A 22,190-nucleotide genomic window follows, 5' to 3' on the forward strand; every position below is an offset into this window, starting at 1 on the left:
CGGATACCCCACCGAACGATCTGCTCAATACAAATCACCCTCCAAAATGATCTCTAGTAACCTAATACACTCTTGCAGTATGTCCTTCAATCACCAAGACCAGCCCTAGAAGAACACATGAATCATCTTCACCAAAAATGTGTATCTGGCAACTTAGGCCAGAGCTAAGCAAATACGTGTTGTTCTTTCATCAGTAAGCCACCAGGGTGTTGAATGAAGTTTTATGATGGAGATCTCTGGCATACAACTATAAAGTTATATATTGAGACGGCCATGAAGAATTTGAAAAACAGTCGCTACTGAATTTGAATATAACAATGTCCATGCTTTGCTCATAAGGTTTACTACAGTTGTATAACAGTACCAAATAAAAGAGAACATACAGTCAATATACCGGGTTGAACAGTTCAGGAGGAGGGGAAACAAACGTCACTATTGAAACCAATGTAACGGCAACAACATTGCTCGTCTCAGTTACCTGAACAGTGTACTTCTGGATCTCATCCAGGACAAAGTCCACTTCCTTGGTGGTGGTGAGGGAGGCCAGGTTTCCACTTAAAGTGATGCAGTAAAGTTTTGCGTTGTCATAGGTCTCACGGCTTGAGTTGACACGTAAGCAGGCATCTCCAATGTGGCTCCAACCTTCCCCACACAAGTGAGCTGCAGAACAAGGCAGAGGTTCCTTCAGGCAAGAACTTTCATGATCACAAGAAAGACAAGACAATTAAAATTAGGCGTTATTGCTGGTGGGGAAAAGCCCACTTAGTTGTGTGTCTGTGCAAAATAAAAAAAATTATGTTTAGTACGCTACGCATTCTGTTGCCTCGCATATATGGTAAATATTTTAATATTAACGAACCAAACAATGAGGACCGCTGTTAATCACTAGTGCCACTGTGAGAGAAAGGATTCCATGGTGAGACAGGAGTGTGGGGTGCAGGTCTTTGGGCAGGTTACCCTCTTGAGGATGTAGAGCTGGAACTATTGCCCAGGTGCTGTGCCTTGTACTAATAAACAGAGGGCTGAAAGTGCAGATCTCCAGAGCAAGTGGAGCCAGAGAAGCTGCTGAAGAACTGTGCTAGAGTTCAGGGGGTGAAGATGTGGACAATGAGTCCACTGGCATAACATTCTAACCAAAACCTTTGAGGAGGCAAAGACTTCAATGTCATCTGTAGGTAAATCGTGCTTGCAGGATAAGAAGTTCTTATGACAAAAGAGCACCTTTACCATGCCTTCTGCAAGTCCGCGGCCTTCTAGTGCTCATACAAAATAATGTGGACGCTCTTCGAACGCAGGCGGTTAGAGAAATCTGGAACAAGTTAGTACAGAAGGGAGAAACATATCTCCACTTTTTAGAGGACTACTCAGTGTTGACTGAACTGAAGTTGATTGCGTACAGACTTAATAATGTCTCATGTCATTTGATTTTTTGTGCACAGCAAAGAAGGGATGAATGTACAATTTAGCACATTTATACAACCATGCAAACTAAATGTGAAACAAAAAAGTGAGTTAAATTGATGAGAAGCTCATAGCCGAACAAGGTTGCACATGGATAGAGTGCACTGAATGCATTTAGTTTTCTCATATGCTGCACAACTGCACATTGAATCACCTATAGATTCTCCAGCAACTATTAAGAAACCAAGGAACAGGAGGGTAAAGCAGTTTGACTTGCATCACACAGATTTGACAAGCAGCGACCAATAATTTAAATGTATATACCCTGTTGCAAATTTGCTGCTCTGCTAATAGTCTATCCCTCCTGTTTCATCAGGCCTCACAGCACATGCAGAGGCACTGCAGGCTCCTCAGAGAGCCATACCAAGCCTCCCCAAAACTGTCCTGGTCAGGCCACCTCCGGCAGCTCAGAAGGAATTGAATTATTTGTACTCATTATTAGAACAGGGTTTATTCTACTCAAAAATCCTCAGTAACAAAGAACGCTGGTGCCCAAGACTGGGTGAAACATTTAAAATGGCGGAACCCAGGGCTCTAGGACTAGCTTGAAAAATGTATTAAATGCCGGCAGTGAATTTCGGTGTAAAAGTGAACATTTAGACTGGAGGTAGGCATCATCCTTAAATCTTTTATTGCTAAAAGACAGCAGCAAGCCCACAAAAACAACAAATTAGCAGTTTTCTGTGACAAGTATCAATATACCTATGCAGCTTCACAACGCGGCTGATGGCACGTTCGCCACAGCTGTACCATTATGCTCTGTAACCTTAACAGCAAATTTGGTACCCTGTATTTCGAGGAAATCCTCCATCCTCCACCCACAAATACCTCCATTTATTTGTTTACACCAAATCCTGACACAAATGACAACCAACAAAACAAGCACCAAACATCTAGTAATTAGAAACAGGTGCAATGGTTATTATTTTTTTAAGACTGCAAGCATAAGCAGAACGGAAAACATGTCTCTGCCTAAATGTGGAAACCATATGCTTGCAATACAAATTAAAAGATAAATTAACCACCTCATATAATTTTAATAGGACAGCATGGGTGCTTGCTAGCAGGCAGGCCTAGTTAGAGCGGATACAGAAATACTTTTTAGTTTTAACACATGTTTCAGGACAATACGATTCCTGCTGGTGCAAATAAAAAATTCTAAAGGCTTTGAATTACTGCAATCTTTTTTGTGGAGTAGCATCTTTTTTGTGGGCTTGCATGAGAAAAAGAAAGTAGATGGGCACGCTAACTTGAATCATTGTAAAGGTTACCCAAAATCACGATTGTAAATTGTTTTATGGTTTGATATGGTTTGATATGACGAATTTGTGCTTTTATAATCTTTTAATAGATCGAATAAAGATTTTAAACGAAACGAAACGAATTACTGCAATCTGATTACATATTTGAAACATACAAGGACTGAAAAAAATTACAAAAAAATAAAGACCAGTAAAAACAATATTGACTAAGTATTGCCCCACCCACCCTGGCACTGAGGTGACTTCTTTTTAGGATTCATGAACAAAAAAACCTACAAAGGGTTTCCTTCCTGAAGTGCGCCTGGAAACCCGCGGCTTGCACAGGTTTCCTGGCTTGCTTCTGGATAGCTTTGTGACTAGCCAAATGTTGTAACTCAACAACCATGTGTGGGTGGAGTCTGTGAGTGAAGAACGAGGACTTCTTTATTTTCAATCAGCCTCTCTGTATCTAAAATCAGTGGGTGCACAAATAAAGCCATAAACAAACACGAACGGCAGCCAGGACTTTATTGAAAGGGGCCTGAGTCATAAGACATGGTCGGAATGGATGGTATGGTTTATTGGAGTGATTAATGTTGCTCTGCTGAAAGGTGATGTAGTTCGGCAGACTAAACTAAACAGCAAAACATTTCAACTAGAAAGCGATTTGAGTATTGTTTTGCCACTAATTTCTTCCATTTTACAGGTTTATAGAGTTTCATGACGACTCAACGTTTTATGTTTTTCTTTATTAAACTGGATTTTAGATTCTGTGAACTCTATGTTTTTGACTCAATGTTTTTTTTGTAGTAGAGGTGATAGTACTTGATTTTATAACATACCTCTGTCAAACCTGTGGGTATACTTCACACACACTACTTCAATGCTGTACTTGAGCTAAACTCATGTCAGTTGGCCTAGCTCACACAAAATGTGACTGGCTTGCGAGACCTTACCTGGCAGAGCCTGGCATTCCTGCTGGCGCTGGTCCCACTGGCAGTTCAAGTTCAGGGAGCAAGTTTTACAGCTGGTGAGCTTACTGCAAACCTGCTCGTTCCTCACATGGCACTTGGTGTAGTTTCTGACAGACTGTGGAGGAATCAAGGAGAGGGGGTAAGAAAAGAAAAAAACAACATGAACAGTTTTTCCTTAAAAAAAAAAAAAAACGAAAAGACAAGTACAACAACAATGCTGTGCCTCATTGTTTGTGCTCATAATTACCTTATCCTATAGTTGCGCCATCAGTGCAAGTCTGAGATAGGCTGTTTATTTCTGTGGCTACGGAACATGCTACAGAACTAAAACGATGACACGAATAGAAAGTGTTGACCTAGGTTCCATCTGTAAAAGGATTCCCGCTCCTTCTGTTATGCATTCTGTTGCTCCAGAAAAAGGATAATGGCATTCCCAGGACGAAATATCAGGTGTAGTACTAGGGCATCACCAGCAGATGGCACTAGACTGCCCCTAAGCCCAGCCTGGGTTACATTTCTGGGGAGGTCTAAATCCTGCATAAGTCCTGAATGCGTATGTCTGCAGTGTGGAGTAACTTTATCATTGGCAGTAACAAAATTATACGCTGTACCCATACAATGAAACACACTACATTTAGAAGCTATCAATGGCAAAGAATTCTCTATTAAACCGACACGTTTTCCAAATGTTAGCAGAGATATAGCTCATGGGTTGCCCATGTAGTCAGGTGACATGATGTAGGACACTCATCAAAAGATCCAAACTATTAAGTTACTTCTATTTTTAGGGAGGAAGAGACTGAAGTAGACCACTAAATATTTATTACATTTAGAGCTTCATTGCCCATCAGGAGATGTTCCGGACCCCACCTTCTCTCATCGTCACTTTCAAAAGAAAGTCTTTTTATATTGCTGTGTTTTGCAATAAACATAATCATCCCACTTTTCCATGACATCACTTCCACATGGGTAACACTGTCCACATTGTCTTATAGTCTTTTCCACCGTACTGGCTAAAACCAAATTCATTAGACAGAAGCAGTTTAGTAATAAAGTCACATGATATGGTTGCTCTACATTCCTGAAGACTTACCCAAGTTGAGGCTTTCCTTGAAAGTACTCACAAATGCACTACTAACCAAAGGTGTGTAAAAAATGATCATCTAAGAATCTTTGCCTAAAACCCCTTGATGCCCAGGTTAATAAAGCACAGAAAAGGGAGACACAGTGGAATATTTTTTAGATAACATAAAACTGAAAAATATACAATTTCAAAGAACACATATGTACGGGTTGGATCAGACTTGGCAGTAAGAAAATTCACACTTTTACTACCTGTCTTTTCCAGCGTATACAGATGGACTGCAGAGAAAGGCAAATAATAATAATTCCAATGACACTAAATACACTTATTAAACACCAAAAGTATTAAATAATTTGCTATAGAAAACTCAAGTGCTAAGAGTTATCTTTTTACTTTCTCAAATCTTCAGCTCTGGAAAGCCTTAAAGATAATTTTGCAATAGAAACAGTTGTACTGGCATTTAGAAAGAAACATTGATGCAAATTGTGAACGTCTTTTATTTAACTGCACTACTCTGAAAGTTAAACAGTCTATTTATTTATTGATCAATTGACATTTGCTTAATTTTGGCAACTTCCAGAATCTTTAGAGCGGTAACTACTGTTGCTTATCTCTACTCAGATCTGAACATGTTTGTAGATTTGGGCCCTCGTTATGAGGGCTCTAGTCAATTAGTACAGTAAAGAAGCACTGTTAGAAAAAAACAAAAAAAAATAAAAAGAACAGAACAAGTCCCCATGAATGAGGACAGGAATGCACTCCTGCAATGAGTGCCCCAAAAGCACGGATATATTGGCAATGATTTTTGGTCATGGGTGAACATGGATCATGTGTGTGCTTCAAGATGTAGGCCTGTCTCATAGCAATGTGTTCTTGTTAGTCAGGGAAGGATGCATCAAGCGCTACTGTCGTGATAGTAGAGGGCTAGTCCTAACTGGAATTAAAGTGACACAAACACAGTGGTGTCAGCATACTCAACTTGTGTTATTAGTGATCAGTAGTGTGAACAGGCATTTTTTTTTACCTGTGTCACTGGAATAGTGCCAACTGACTCACTCATGCTACGTTCCATGTGTAGTGCCGGACAGCTTGTCATATTTGCATGTGCGTGCTTGGATGTTTGTGTGCCTGTGTATGGTGAATAACATGGAGGCCTGTGGGTTCCATTTTCGAGATACGGGGCAACAAGAGGTGAGGACTACATGCCTCAGACAGAAGATGTGCATTGCTGACATTCCTCATGGCTGGGACGGGAGCATACACTGAAGGAATTTCTTTTTGTAGCGCACTTTAAGAAAAGTTCTACCCTTTATACCATATGATCTATAGAAATCGGTGGTCAAAGTGCAGGTCTAGTACAGGCTAGATTATTGTAATTGTAATTATATACAGGCATTCATCAATGACCATTATAGAAACGTCAGACTCTGCAGACTGCAGCAGCCAGACTCCTTAGGAGAGTCCCCAAGTTCAAGTTGGTTGCAAAGGTTTTGGTGGAGCTTCACTTGCTCCCTGTAAAGAATAGAATTGCTTTGAAGGCACTTTGTTTCACACAAAACGCTCAGCACTGGCAGAGGCCCCGACTACCTACAGAGGAAAATCTCCCGGTATATTCCCAGAAGAACTTTGTGCTCTGCTACCTCCTGCGGAGTCAACGTTCCTAAAATTAAGATAATGACATGGGGTGGCAGAAGATGTATCCACACCACACGCCAAATTCGGAACAATCTACCAGCACATCTCAGAGGTCAATCCAACCTGTCCGTTTTTAGGAAACACCTTAAGACTTGGCTGATACCAGCTCCAAGGCACCCTCAGGCATTTGGGCGCTATATAAAACTATTCAGTATCAATAGAGGAATGGGAGCGGAGCAAAATCTGTGCTCTTTGATTCCTGGAACAGTTACTGGTCAGTGCTGCTTGGGCTCGTTGTCCGGGAGATGGTGGGACGGCTAAGGTTGGAACTAACAGGGAACCTTGGTAGAGAGGAAGGCCTGTGAATCCTTTTGTGGCATATTTCAGCGGAGGCGGATCCCCAGTTACTCCCTTGGCCCATGCTTTGGGTCAGTCAGAATTGAAGCCGCTCCCTGTGATCAAAGTGTGAGATCCAGTCTCATCGGGCCTGCTGCATGGACAAAGTTCCATTAAAAACGCCTAGCCAGTACGGCTGCAGGTGGAATACCTAGTCAGAAGACTCATGTGGCATAAGATCATTTCACAGCTCCCTGTATCAACCACAGAAGGCTGGCATAATACATCGCATGGAAATGCAGCAGCACAGCCTCCTGAAACGTACTGGGTGTCACTCGGTTAAGATGGATTCTTAACTAGCCGAAATACCGTGGTATTTGTCTCCAGGGTAAGCAGCGTGGCGTTTCTTTTGCATGTAACCAAGTGATATCTGGCATTATTAGAGGCTGTTTACCAGCCTCCAGGAACAGTTATGCAATCAAGGGTTTCCTAAATAAAGATATTTTTGGATGTAAGAAATTTGATAATCCAGCACACTCCATGGAATCTGCCAATGCCTGGGTCTCTACTGAATAAACTTGTGGGTCTTGCTTGAGTTTACGGAGTTGAGTACTGCTAGGTTTGCTGTGTGACGTCACTGTGCATAGTTCACAAAATTCTATACTGAACACTGGCGGGAAGCTGGTGAAAGGTTTTTAGTGCTGTTTAGTGGGGAGCCAGTGCATCCACAATAAATGACGTCTTAGCCACAGGAGTACAAATGTTGTTTGTGTTCTTAACTAATCACTTTGTGTATTTGACGTACAAATTGGAAATAGTGTCGAAAATCATAATTTCTCCATGCCCAAAACGCCAAGACGGCTCTTGCATATTGACAAAACACAACACTGCAGACAATCACAGCAGATGTTTGGAAGTTGTAGTTCTTGACCAAAATGGAGTAGCCAGATGAATTGTAACTTTTAATAGGTTCTGCTACTGGAAACAATATTTGCCAACTTCCTCGTCTTTCTGCAGCACATACTACAAGAGTCAAGGCTGTGCCTCAAGGTATCATCTGGAATACTGCACTCAAAGACATTTGCAAAGTAGCTACATGAACGGCATATTACATCCTTTTAAACATTACTACACGGCCACTGGATCTAGAGCAAAGAAGACATGCAGTTTTAGAGACACTTTTCAGCTAAGGTCTCATGCCTTGGTGCCTTGATCCTCATTGTCAATGCATGGAATGATAGTCAGGCGTGCTAAGTACTCGATCATAGCTTTGAAGAAATGAACATTGGCTCTCTGTGGGAAGTTAAAATAGATCTACAGAGTGTACGCACGCCAGCCGGTTTCATGGGGCTAAGTTAATGGCCCTCCCAGTGTATTCTACTTGCCTCATTACAGTATCCACAAACTCATCATGAAACAAGTAATACAATTTCGCACTTAGGACAGTGAGAAGTTTACAAGCTCGAGGTGGAGTTGGAATATCTACCGAGAGGCTCTGAAATATCTTAACTTACATAAAGAAATCTGAGATTTATAAAATGCATTCAGCTTCATAAGTTGAGCTATGGTAGGCGTGTCTTTATATATTTTTACTCCTCAATACAAAACAGGCATTTATTGCAGCCGTTGTCTTCTATATCACAAACGCAACATCCACCAGTACGGAATCTAATGAAAACAGATTTTTTATCAGCATGGTACATTTAAGGTGGGAAAATACAATACACCTATAATGCACCTGATGACACAGCAATATCACATCCTACTCCAAAGTGATCCTGTGCGTCTGACAAATATGCTGCTGGAGTTCAGATGAGTAGAAAAGCTGAATTGAGACAAATGGAATCATGGGACATTCCTGATTCAAGGTGGATCCTGTCCATCCTTGTCAAAATGATATGGAGACATAATGAAAAGTTGAGCTTTAAAAGAGAGGACCAAGAGAATGGCAGTCGAGCCACAAATGTAGCAAATGAAGGGACCTGGAAGCACAGAGGTACTGCTGAGCCTAGGTATTGTACTGTAGTGGTGTATCCTACTGCTGCATTTGTATGGCACGTTCCTCCCCTAATGAGGACCCAAAGTGCTTCCTGGGAGGTCAGGTAAGACCCTGGTCGGTATGTTGTACATGGCTGGTAGTGTGAGTGCAGCCTAGTGTATGTACAAAGCATTTTGGTGTCATGCATGGCACCTGGAGATGTGCTCCAACCATGTTTAGAGATGAACCTGCCTCTGTGCTTAAGCATGAAGTGATTAATAAGCAGGAGAGGCAATAATGAGGAATAATCAAGGTAGCTCAGTTGTCTGTGCACCCACTGCAGACACTGAGTTGAACACAAGAGTGAATCCAGGTAGAGCCGACTAACACTTGTAAAGCTCCTTCAAATTATTAACACAGAGTCAGGGGCAATGACGCCTATTATTTACAGTAAGCTTCAAGGGACAACTCTTCTTTGATGTGTGCAATAAGATTTGAGTCAACATATTATTATAATTCTACATATTACTTTTATGGTTGCTAAAAAATGCTCCCGATATTTTTTTTTAATTGAATTGATTCAATATCCTTTACTCATTAATAAGTGGACTGCTGAGAAGACATGAGTTTGCAAAGCCACACCCGCATACTGTACCGGCCAATCAGAATAAACGCTAAGTAAAGCGTTGGACCTTATTTCGCCTGAAACACTCAGGTCCAAGGTTCACCTCTCCCTGCTGCTATGACTGTTGTATACGTCAATCATTACGCGTCATTGTCTGCCTAACTGCCATCGATGGAATCCCTTGCTCGACGATCACCTTGTTGTAAAATGGCGCTCAGAGGACAAGGTCGTGCGGTTTGATACTTGAGTACTGCGACGGGAACTCCAGTGTGCGCTGCACATGGTGCTGTAGTCAGGAGCAAAAGCCTGCAGCTAATTGTCTGGTACCCAGCCAGCTCGGCTCTGTAATGAGATGTTAGTGGCACAAAGGACGCATTCCCATTTTAACGAAGCACGGCAACTGCTCTTTGGGGACCTTTCCGCAGTTATTGCTCACCAGCGAGCCAGATGTGCACTGGCACACGGGTCTCCAAAAGCTTTGGCAGGTGCGCCATCACTCTGCAGGGCTGCCTCTTTTTATGGGGTGCGCTGCTGTGCAAAATAACACCTAGGAGGGAAGGAAGTCCTTAGGGAGGGGAGATAAAAAGTCGTAGCAGCGGGAACAAAGCAAACAAGCTTCCCTACTTCCGGCTTTCAAGATGCCTTCAAAAATCTTCGTGGAATGGGCAGGTAAACCTCTCTACCTTGATGATGACATGAGCGCGGCTTCGTAAGACCGGGGGTTCGGGAGAACCCTCATTTTGGGCACCGGTACATGCTTAGGGGAGAACAAAGAGGGGACAATAGAACTCTTGCCCTGTGGATGTTAGCAGAGCGAGGACAGGGCATCCTCACTGAAGAGAGACAAAGGGGCAATGAAATAAATGCTGTCATTAAACAAGCATTGGCAAAGCCAATAGGTCTCGCCTATGCAAGAGCTACTGGCTTTGCCAATGCGTTTTAGCTATGTTGCACACCAGCATGGCTACTGTTCAGAATGGATAAAAGTTAGTGGCATAGAGGAAAGTTGCGTCAAGTGTCCTAAAGTGGAATGGCGAAGAATGGAGTAGAGTGTTGTAGACTGAGTGGCAGTGTGTGTTGTGTATTGGAGTAGCATAATGTGGAGTCGCATAGAGTGGCACACACTGGAGTGGCGTAGAGTGGACTGCTGTGGAGCGCATTCATAGAGTGTTGCATAGTATAGTGGCATTGAGTGCAGTGGCACTGAATTCAGCAGCATACAATGCAGCTTCACGGAGTTCAGTGCCGTAGATTAGAGCAGTTCACTGCAGAGTGCACTGGTGCAGAGTGGCACAGATTAGAGTGGCACAGATTAGAGTGGCGCAGAATGGTGCAGAGTGAAGTGGCGTAGAGTTGAGCAATGCAGAGGGGAGTGGCGCAAAGTAGAGTCGAGTGGCATAGAGTGCAGAGTAGAGTTGAGTGGAATAGAGTGTAGTTTCAAATAGTGGTGCAGAATAAAGTAGCATAGAGTGGTGCACAGTAGAGGATAGTGCCGTAGAGTGGCATTGGTATAGAGTGAAGTGGCGTAGAGTGGAGTACTGCAGAGTGGAGAGGCGGACAGTTCAGTGGCGGCGAGTGCAGTGTTGCAGTATAGGGTGTCAGAGTGGAATGGAGTAGAGAGGCATAGTGGCGTAGAATACAGCTATGCAGAGTAGAGTGCAGTGACAGAGTGCCACTGTGTAGAGTGCACTGGCATAGAGTGCAGTGGTTAAGAGTGGAGTGACATTGAGTGGATTGGCGCCGAGTAGAGTGGCTCAGAGTGCAGTGGTGTAGAGTAGATCGCTTCAGAGTAGAGTAAAGTGGTGTGGAGTGCTGCAGGGTAGAGTGGCTTAGAGTGTAATGGCATACAGTAAAGTAGTGTTGAGTGAAGTGGCATGGAGTGCAGTGGTGTAGATTAGAGTGGCATACAGTGGGTTGGCGTAGAGTGCATTGGATTTAACCCAGATCTCTTGACTGGGGGAGAATGTCTGCATTGTCAGCATTCCGTCCATCATTTATTTGTTTGTTGTAACGCTTTTCGCCCTAAGTGGGATGGGTATTCCCAGACGTGGGACCCGTGCTCACTACGCCACTGGAGTCAAGCTATCCTGGCTGATGATGGCTGATAGCCAGAAACCGGTCCTAGGATGCTTGATTCCGGTCCAGGAAAGACATGGCTTGGCAGTTCGGGCTGGACTGTTCCCATGAGGCACAGGGTCAAGACTGATTTGCATATGGACATGTCTAAACTGGGGTGGTGTAGTGGGCAAAAGAACAATGGATTTAACCCAGATCTCTTGACTGGGGGAGAATGTCTGCATTGTCAGCATTCCGTCCATAATTTATTTGTTTGTTGTAACGCTTTTCGCCCTAAGTGGGATGGGTATTCCCAGACGTGTCAAGCTATCCTGGCTGATGACGGCTGATAGCCAGAAACCGGTCCTAGGATGCTTGATTCCGGTCCAGGGAAGACATGGCTTGGCAGTTCGGGCTGGACTGTTCCCATGAGGCACAGGGTCAAGACTGATTTGCATATGGCCATGTCTAAACTGGGGTGGTGTAGTGGGCAAAAGAACGATGGATTTAACCCAGATCTCTTGACTGAGGGAGAATGTCTGCATTGTCAGCATTCCGTCCATCATTTATTTGTTTGTTGTAACGCTTTTCGCCCTAAGTGGGATGGGTATTCCCAGACGTGGGACCCGTGCTCACTACGCCACTGGAGTCAAGCTATCCTGGCTGATGACGGCTGATAGCCAGAAACCGGTCCTAGGATGCTTGATTCCGGTCCAGGGAAGACATGGCTTGGCAGTTCGGGCTGGACTGTTCCCATGAGGCACAGGGTCAAGACTGATTTGCATATGGCCATGTCTAAACTGGGGTGGTGTAGTGGGCAAAAGAACGATGGATTTAACCCAGATCTCTTGACTGGGGGAGAATGTCTGCATTGTCAGCATTCCGTCCATCATTTATTTGTTTGTTGTAATGCTTTTCGCCCTAAGTGGGATGGGTATTCCCAGATGTGGGACCCGTGCTCACTACGCCACTGGAGTCAAGCTATCCTGGCTGATGACGGCTGATAGCCAGAAACCGGTCCTAGGATGCTTGATTCCGGTCCAGGGAAGACATGGCTTGGCAGTTCGGGCTGGACTGTTCCCATGAGGCACAGGGTCAAGACTGATTTGCATATGGCCATGTCTAAACTGGGGTGGTGTTGTGGGCAAAAGAACGATGGATTTAACCCAGATCTCTTGACTGGGGGAGAATGTCTGCATTGTCAGCATTCTGTCCATCATTTATTTGTTTGTTGTAACGCTTTTCGCCCTAAGTGGGATGGGTATTCCCAGACGTGGGACCCATGCTCACTACGCCACTGGAGTCAAGCTATCCTGGCTGATGACGGCTGATAGCCAGAAACCGGTCCTAGGATGCTTGATTCCGGTCCAGGGAAGACATGGCTTGGCAGTTCGGGCTGGACTGTTCCCATGAGGCACAGGGTCAAGACTGATTTGCATATGGCCATGTCTAAACTGGGGTGGTGTTGTGGGCAAAAGAACGATGGATTTAACCCAGATCTCTTGACTGGGGGAGAATGTCTGCATTGTCAGCATTCCGTCCATCATTTATTTGTTTGTTGTAACGCTTTTCGCCCTAAGTGGGATGGGTATTCCCAGACGTGGGACCCGTGCTCACTACGCCACTGGAGTCAAGCTATCCTGGCTGATGACGGCTGATAGCCAGAAACCGGTCCTAGGATGCTTGATTCCGGTCCAGGGAAGACATGGCTTGGCAGTTCGGGCTGGACTGTTCCCATGAGGCACAGGGTCAAGACTGATTTGCATATGGCCATGTCTAAACTGGGGTGGTGTAGTGGGCAAAAGAATGATGGATTTAACCCAGATCTCTTGACTGAGGGAGAAGGTCTGCATTGTCAGCATTCCGTCCATCATTTATTTGTTTGTTGTAACGCTTTTCGCCCTAAGTGGGATGGGTATTCCCAGACGTGGGACCCGTGCTCACTACGCCACTGGAGTCAAGCTATCCTGGCTGATGACGGCTGATAGCCAGAAACCGGTCCTAGGATGCTTGATTCCGGTCCAGGGAGGACCTGGCTTGGCAGTTCGGGCTGGACTGTTCCCATGAGGCACAGGGTCAAAACTGATTTGCATATGGCCATGTCTAAACTGTGGTGGTGTAGTGGGCAAAAGAACGATGGATTTAACCCAGATCTCTTGACTGGGGGAGAATGTCTGCATTGTCAGCATTCCGTCCATCATTTGTTTGTTGTAGAGTGCAGGGGCATAGATGTGAGTGAAACAGGGTAAAGTGCATTGGCTTTGAGTGTATTGGTGTAGAGTGCACTGGTGTAGAGTGCAGTGTTGTAGAGTGCAGTTGTGCAGAGTAGATTTGTGTGTCCTAGACTGGAGTGGTATAAAGTGCAGTGGAGAAGAGTGCAGTGGTGTAGGGTAGAATTGGGAAGAGTGCATTGGCATAGAGTAGAGTAGTACAGGGTAGAGTAGAGAGGCGTTGCATGAAGTGGCATAGAGTGCAGTGGTGTAGAGTGGTGCAGAGTTCAGTCACGTGGAGTGCTGTAAAGTGGAGTGGTGCATAGCCGAGTGCAGTGGTGTGGAGGGGTGTAGATTGGAGAGGCATACAGCGGAGTATGTATGGCATGTTCCCACACTGCCATTACAGACAACTCATTTTCAATTGAAATTACCGTTACATTTGAATAGATATACAGTTCTAATTAAACTATACAGTGCACTAACAAAAATGTGTGAAAATGTCACCGCCTAGTGTAATGATTTGTTTTGATCCTACTAAAGTATTTGTTTCCAACACACTTCAGGAATAACAAAAAATGTGCTTCGTTTGTGTTCCCAATTCTGAAATACTTCCACAGTTCATTTAAATGTTGTAGTGTGCTAGAAAAAACCTCTTTCCTACCCCCAGTATCCAGCAAGAGTGTCACATAAATCATCTCACTTTGAAGTAGGAGAAAGAAAAGTAACCAAGACCCTCGAAAGACGGCGTCTGACCTTGGTCTTTGAATGCACAGCAAATGTGAAAAGATATGAACAAGATTTAAAGGCTTGTAAAGGAGTAAAGTTCAGTGGCCGAGGGGGTCGTAGAGTGCAGTATCATAGAGTGCTGCATCATAGAGTTGAGTGGCTTGGAGCAGTGTAGAGCGGCGTTGAGTAGAATAGTGTGGAGAGGGTTTGAGTGGTTTGGAGTGGATGGAGGTAGTGGGGTGGATTAGAGTGGGGTCGATTGCACTGGAGTGGGGTGAGCTAGACAAATTGTATTGAATCGGGTAGACTGAACTGCAGTGGAGTGGACAGGATTGGGGTAGAGTGGGGTGGAGTAGGATGGACTGGAGTGGGGTAGATAGTATTTGGCTGTATTGGGATAGATTGGGATTGGAGTGGGGTGGGGTGGATTGGATTGTGGTGAGGTGGATTGGACTGGGGTGAGGTGGATTGGATTAGCGTGAGGTGGATTGGATTAAAGCGGGGTGGGGTGGATTGTTTCAAATGGATTGGGAAAGATTTGAGTGGTGCAGATTGTTTTGGATTGGAGGGGGGCATAATGGAGTGGGGCAGATTGTTTTGGATTGGAGTGAGGCACATTGGAGTGGGGTAGAATGTATTGGAGTGGGGTACATTGTTTTAGATTGGAGAGCATGGATTGGATTGGAGTGGGGTGGATTGGGGAGGTATTATGGTGGATTGGAGTGGCATGGATTTGATTGGAGTGGAGTAGATTGTATTGGGCTGGATTGGTGTGGGGCAGATTTGATTGGAGTGGGATGGATTGGAGTGGGGTGAATTGGGATTAAGTGGGTGGATTGGGGTGAGAAAAATTGAATTGGAGTGGGGCAGATTATTTTGGACTGGAGAGGGGCAGATTGTAATGGGGCGAGTTAGAGTGGGCAGACTCTTTTGGATTGGAGTAAGGCAGAATGGAATGGAGTAGATTGTTTTGGAGTGGGGAGAATTTGAGTGGGCAGGTTGTTTTGGATTGAATGGGAGAGGATTAGTGTGGGGCAGATTGATCTGGATGGAAGTGGGGCAGACTGGAGTGTGGGGAAGGTTGTTTGCACTTGAGGGCAGATTGGAGTGGGGCAAATTGTTTGGGATTGGAGTGGAGCAGATTCTTATGGATTGATCTAGATCGTTCTGGATTTGAGTGGAGTGGAGTGGAGTGGATTGGTTTCGTGTGGATTGGAGTGGGGTGGTTTGGGGTGTAATGCACAATTATGTGGTAAAGTATATTGCCGAAATTACACACAAGAAATAAATAATGTTGCTTTGCAATAAAATAATCCTCCTTTTTTTTTAAAACTGTGCCCACGAGCAAAAAACAAAAGAAAGCCAGAGTGTAAAGTGAGAAAAGAAGACTTGACAAAATAAAAGAAAGTTGACTGTTGAAAATAAATCTTTGCCATTTTGTTTGTCCTGCCCGGCACGGTTTGCCAGTTACACGTGTTAGCAGGGCACTAAAAGCTAAATAGAACAAAATAGTACCCTTTTTGGATACAAGAGTGTCTCGCAAGTGAGACACATGCACAAGCTCATGCTCTCGCAGGCTCAACCAAAAAAAGTAACAAAAGGGAAAAAACCTGAACCACTGTCGACAATTCCATTTTGCATGCAAAATTGTATACATGTGCTCCTCAAGAAACATGAAATTCTTGCAAGAACTATAGGTTTTTGTGTGATGTAGGAGGAGGGTGTAAGCACAAAAATAGGATGCAAGCTATTTGCTGAAAGAGCAGAAAAGGCTAGAGAGACAACAGCTCCTGTCATAAAGTCACAGCGTTGTTAAGGGAGCGCATGCGACTGCGACACCTATAGTTGTACAGGTCCCGCATACAAATTTTTAAAAATGTATAATTGCATAGATAATAGCATATACACTGCTCAAAATAAGATTTTACAGAGATTACTTTTACGTAATAAAAATTACAAACAGCCGTGACAAAGAATCAAAACTGAACTAAATGAATGGTACGAAGTACTCATGAAAGCAATATGCTTTCTATACCATATTAGAAATGTGGATTATAACTCTGGAGAGTACAATGGGAAGAAATGATAAAGAAGGTATGGGAAATGACTAACTCCAACATTTGGGGATTGGTAGTAAAGAGGCATCAGCGAAAAAGTGGCAGAAACTCTGTCTGCCTAGCATGTCCTTCGATCAGCCACTTTAAGAGCCGTAAACTGTTTAGTTTCTGACGGCATTGCCTCGGTTGGCCTCCGCCACTGGAAACACTTTCTTGGCAGACCCCAAGCTGGAGCGCATTTCGAGGGCTGTCAACCACCCATGAAATGCTTGACTGCCTGCTGAAAGCGAAATTAAGCCCTAAGGTGTTCTTGCAAAAATATATATACTGACAGTAGCCAGTAGGTGGTTATAGTTAGGATGTAGTTTCCATAGGAGGAAAATGTTTTCATTTGCCAATAAATTTAACGTCGTTTGACAAATCTTGACGAATTATTCAAAACTAGTTTGACGATCACTCCAGCTGCTGTTTTGAAAATTTCAGGGTGATCTGTCAAGCAGTGCCGAGAAAAATGGAGGGTACCAAAACGCTTTTTCTCCATGTTAATTTCCATAGAAGATTTTAGACATGGCTACCGCATGAACTGCTGAATGGAATTACACCAAATTTGGCAGAAAGGAAGCTCTTTGGCCAGAAAGCACTCTTTTTGTTAAATAGTGTAAATCCATTCAGTAGTTGCAGAGAAATTTAAAGTAATTTCCAGTTGTATATATTGAGACGCGGTGGATCCACGACCCTTCCCAGTCTTGTGCTTGTATCAGATTATCTGCTAAAACTTCAAACCAAGAACTGTTGGCAGCCATCTTGTGACTCGGTTAAACAGAGCCACAGGAAAAAGGTTTAAAAAAACAGAAAAAGGGCAGGGTAGAAACACCCTGGGCCTCTAGAAGGCATCCCACAGGGACCACCCAGGGCCAAAAAAGCATTACAAAATAAATAAATTTCAGAGGGAGTCGCACTGGATCAGTGACTCCTGACGAATTGTAAAAAAAAAAATGAAGAGCGGTCTATGGTGCTTCCTTAAATAATGGCCTCTGATGAAGTCCCCTTGCCTATTGAGGGTCCTTGAGGGCCATCTAGCCCTCCTGTTACCTCCAATAAGACTCACACAGCTGGATTGCTGAGAGGTCGTCAGAGGCCACGCCCCTTTTCCAGACAATCAGTACAAGTGCCTTCCCCACATGCACCTTAAATCTGACATGTTAAATGCTCACCAATACATTTTACCTTGGCAGCGAAAGGTGGGATTCTGAAACTGTTGGGGGTGCCTATAATCTACTGCAGGGGTCCCAAGAAGCCAAAGTCTAATCCAGCTCTCCGATAAAAGGTAGACAGCACTAGCCTCGGAGTGCAGGAAGAAGTGCAAACTATGGGAAAGGTGAAATGACACACGTGACCGCTGCAGAGAGGAGGCTCCTCTCCTCTACTAAGTTTTATTTAAGGACATTCTGCTACGTTGAAATCAGCATTCAGCTTTGGTTGCTCAAGAGACATTAAAAGGTACAACTGACAACATATTTCACATCGATCCTGGTCTATTTATGGACCGACTCTTCTATTGTTGCCCGCCGCATCTCCTCTTCGATGCTTGCACTTCATGCGAGGTAGGGCTTGAAGATGGTATAACAGATAAACGTATTTGGGTCTCTATGGACTAATTAGCAGAAAGCACATGAGCCTGAGAGACTTTGCCGAGTTTAAACTATTTCTTATAGTTTTGTACTTTGCTGGTTCTTTACTATTTTGGAACAGAGGGAGCAATTTGTCAGGTCAATCAATCTAGTTTCTGATTTTCAAGCAGAAACACAATTTACAAAAATAATTAGGACCAGCAACATTTCAGGATCACCTCATGTTCATAGTATTGCAAAAGCATTTTGAGCCATTCCAGCTGCCAGAATTATGGTTCCAGAATTCATATATGGTAACCAGTCATTTGAAAACTATTATGGTGATGCCCCTTTTCAATAAGTCTTTGTTTGGCCTTTGGAACCTACAAATATTCTCTCTACGTTTATGCTCACCTACATTACTAAGCAGAGGGCCAATTGCAACAACACGCAGAACAATATTCTGGATCCCCTACGCTGTAAGATCTTGTCATACACTTTGAGTTTCCAAAGACGTTGACAACATCCCTCTTTCTACAACAGTCATCATTTAGGGCTTAGTGCTAAACTGGATTGGCCATTATTTCCTCCATAGACCCTCTCAATTGCAAGGCCCTCTTGTATGCCCTCTCTAAAGCCTGCAAAATTCAGAAGTCTCCACCTTTGCTTGTCACTCTTGTTTGAGAAAGGCTTCTAATTCACTTCACATGTTTTAACTTCTTCCATGCTAATGATGAGATCAGCTCGTCGTGAGTCACAGTGGAGCTGTGCTCATGACGAGCTGAGCTCGTCATATCGGCCGGGGCCCGCCCACGTGCGATAAATTCCCCGCCTGTGCGGGAGAATTAATCAGTGGGAAGGGTTGTGACGAGCTCAGCTCGTCATGAGCACAGCTCCACTGTGAGTCATGACGAGCTGAGCTCGTCACGAGCACAGCGGCGCCGCGGACCCCTCCCCCCCCGCACCGTGGGGGAATTACCCTCTCAGCGAAGGGGTTAAATTAAAGTGATCATTTATGCTAACGATTACAGACTCATTCTAAACTGATTACACAAAGCTGGTGGTGTCTCAGAAGACAAACTTAAAATTAAATTCAACTAAATTAGAAAGCTGTCAATACTGAAATTATTTCCTTCACGGGAATTTATTTTGGTTCAGTGCCCGCAGCCCAATTCAGTGGTTCGCAAACTGGGTGTTTTAGGTTATGCTGACCTTTCCAATGAAGTATACAAAAAGGTGATGGATGAAATGCTTGGAATAATCTCAGCCACTGATAATTCCTTAGGCCACATTCCAATCCATTGTTATTTTGCACACCATGCCACCTCGGTTTGAACCCAGCCATGTGCAAATGAGTCTCGACCCTGGTCCAGTGGGAACAGCCCAGCCCTAACTGGCATTGGCACAGTGTGTGCGGGACCCGCGCCTGGGCATAGCCGTCACACTTAGGCCGTCACACTGAAGTATACAAAAAACAATGGACTGGTATGTGGCCCAAGTGATTGCCAGTGGCTGAGATCAATTCAAACTTTATATCCATCACACTGTTTTTGATAATCTTTCCAATAATTCTCACATTTCTGCAGGGTTAAAAAGCTGCTTCTTGCCGCTGAAACAATTGACTACGAGTACCACAGCAGTCACCTAATAAACTACATAAAATTGACAAGGTTACTTGCAACAAGGCTTAAAATGTGTAATTTAGATAAGACAATAAACCAATATGTGAGATGACCAAGACTAAAACTTTCAGCTAAACGAAAATCTGTTTTATATAAATCAAGACAAGAATTAGATCCAATCATTTTCATGACGTGATGTTGGTAAATGACCACACTGTAAAGTGAAATATAGTGAAAACCAAGCGTGTAAATAAGAAAGGTTTTTTGGGCTGACACTGATGATAAAGTGGACACTGTAAAACTGTTCATCAATGCCATTGCAAAGATTTTAAAGCCAATAACCCCTTCTCTAAACTGTATGGGTTTGTGCCAGTCTGACACGCGTGCGAGAGCTTCACTTCACCAGGTCTCACAGGCTGCGAGTTGCAACTTCTTGTCTTTGCTCTGCTCTTTCCACAGCACCATGACCCTTATGGATCATCATGCACTTTAACAAAAACAGCACAATAACAATATTATAACAGACTTTATTTTTGTTGCTTTAACTTGTATCCATACCCCGTCTGCAATGTGCATAATCACTCGGTACCTGATAAGCCATTATGTTAGACATCATTTATCACCAGGTGCATGTGGGCAGAGTGAATAAATGCATTATTTTCAAGATTTGGCTCTTCTTATGATTTCCAGTGGTAATCCCGATTTGTAAACAAAGGGAGTTTGCCTCTGATGCAAGATTGCAGTGTGGGCGGCAATACAGCACTTTTCCCTGCAAAAATGTAAACAGGCAAAATCTGCCAGAATTTGTGCTTGGGAAAAACTACACATTCTGGATTGTGCAGCTCTGAACAGCGCGGAATGTGTGGTGTTACCACGTTAGCCCAATACACGTCGCACCTGATGGCATAGCTACTTACTGGGTGTGTCATGACCTTTCAAAGTTGCTGGCACCTCATAATTAAGTCCTTTTTTGCTTATACATCAAACAGTTCTAAGTCTGGCATTCCGTCTGTCCTACCAAAGCATATCCCCTAGACAGGCCCTGTGTGAGAATACCAAATGAGCAATGAAGCTCCCACCACCAGCTTTGGAAAAACGACCGCGCGCCATTCCCAAGTTCCATCTTTTATTTCCTTTACAAACAATTTGTGCACTGTTTTCCTCCACAGCTCATTAGCCGGATGCAAATACGGAGCCAATGCCTCATTTACATGGGAATGCATCGCCTCAAACCGGAGATTAAAAGTCACACAGCAGCAGGGCAATCAATTGGCCAGGTCACGTGACCCAAAATATTCTGCATAAATCCCCAACGGGATGGTTAAAGAACAAACACAAGTGAAAACTATGAAAGCAAAAGTGGAGGAACAATTGGGGGCGTGAAGAGAGTTCAATTAGACTAACGAGTAACTGGGCTACTAAGGTCGCTGGGTTGAAGCAATTTATTTTCACCAATGAAGTAGAACCTTCCTTCAGGGGAGAGAACAACTCTTAGTTCTCCTGTCTGAATGCCGATAGGGGTTGTGTTTAATGTTTCAAATTTGTGTGATCTTTTCCCCCAAATTAACACGATCTAATGAGGAGATTAAAGGAGACCTCCCCGCATTGCAAACTGTACTCGCTTTTATTAAAAACAATTCAGCTAGTATGGGAATATATTTGCTACCACCATTGGCAGTTCACGTTAAAAGAACTGTAGGTAGACTTCTAACTTGTTTTTACAGGAGGATGATAATGTCACTATGCCATTCATTTTAAAGTAAACCACACCACACTTCATCTCTTCATGCCTCCCCACGCTCTTTTGGAGCCGGTGCCATTGCACACAGATGCCCTTAGTCTCATAGTGACCAATATAAATTATGATATTAATAGATTATTAATGAAGGTATGCAAGGAGGCCACCAGAAGACCCTGGAGTAAAGTGAGGGCGTTGGTTGCGGCGTGTCTACGGCTGGGGGTCTGCTTCAGGTCCATCTTGTAATGGCTGAGCACACTGGAGGTCTCCTGTGGAGACACGCTCATGCAGAGTGATTCGGACCGAAGCCACCCGAAGCGTCCGGAGATATTCTACCCCAACTTCCCAGAGACTGCCAGGAGACATATGTTAGGGTTAAGAGACACTAGAGACTGGTTTGGTAATCAGATGCCTAGAGATTTGGTTAATTGAAGATTTCTGGTGCTAGTGCTCTGCTGTGTAACCCAGAATGTAGGGCTGCTGCTACAATTTCAGCAAAGGGGAAACAAAATGGCAAACAAATGGAGTGCCAAGGAAGAGGACTACTGGAGCTATTAAACACAACAGGAGAAAACACTTCCCACCTGACTATCACAAGCAAATAGCAAGCACACGGGAGGAAAACTGGCCGTGAGAACACAGTAACAGTGGCGTCACTAGGGGGTGCGGGGGGTGCGGACCGCACCGGGTGACACCCTCACATGGGGTGACACCAAAGGGCCGGTGTGTGTGCACTGCAGAGCAACGCAACCGCGGCGCAACGTAACCTAACCTAACAAGACCTATTACATTGCAGATGCTTGTTTAAATAGTTGGGATGGCTGTTTTGGGGTAA

The 22,190-nt window shown here is 44.0% G+C and overlaps 1 protein-coding gene across 2 annotated transcripts in view; it reads right to left on the reverse strand.

The window, feature by feature from the left end:
* The window catches only part of ATRNL1 (attractin like 1), a 2,333,760-nt gene that overhangs the window by 1,472,375 nt on the left and 839,195 nt on the right, over positions 1–22,190 (reverse strand). For both annotated transcript variants that reach the window (XM_085603276.1, XM_085603277.1), the window contains exons 14-15: positions 3,659–3,791; positions 479–660 (exon numbers count right to left, since the gene is read on the reverse strand). In XM_085603276.1, coding sequence (XP_085459402.1) covers positions 479–660; positions 3,659–3,791 — 315 coding nt within the window. The remainder of the gene's footprint in view (positions 1–478; positions 661–3,658; positions 3,792–22,190) is intronic.

Source organism: Triturus cristatus, chromosome 1_2 (genome assembly GCF_964204655.1).
Source record: "Triturus cristatus chromosome 1_2, aTriCri1.1, whole genome shotgun sequence".
Taxonomy (NCBI): Eukaryota; Metazoa; Chordata; class Amphibia; order Caudata; family Salamandridae; genus Triturus; species Triturus cristatus.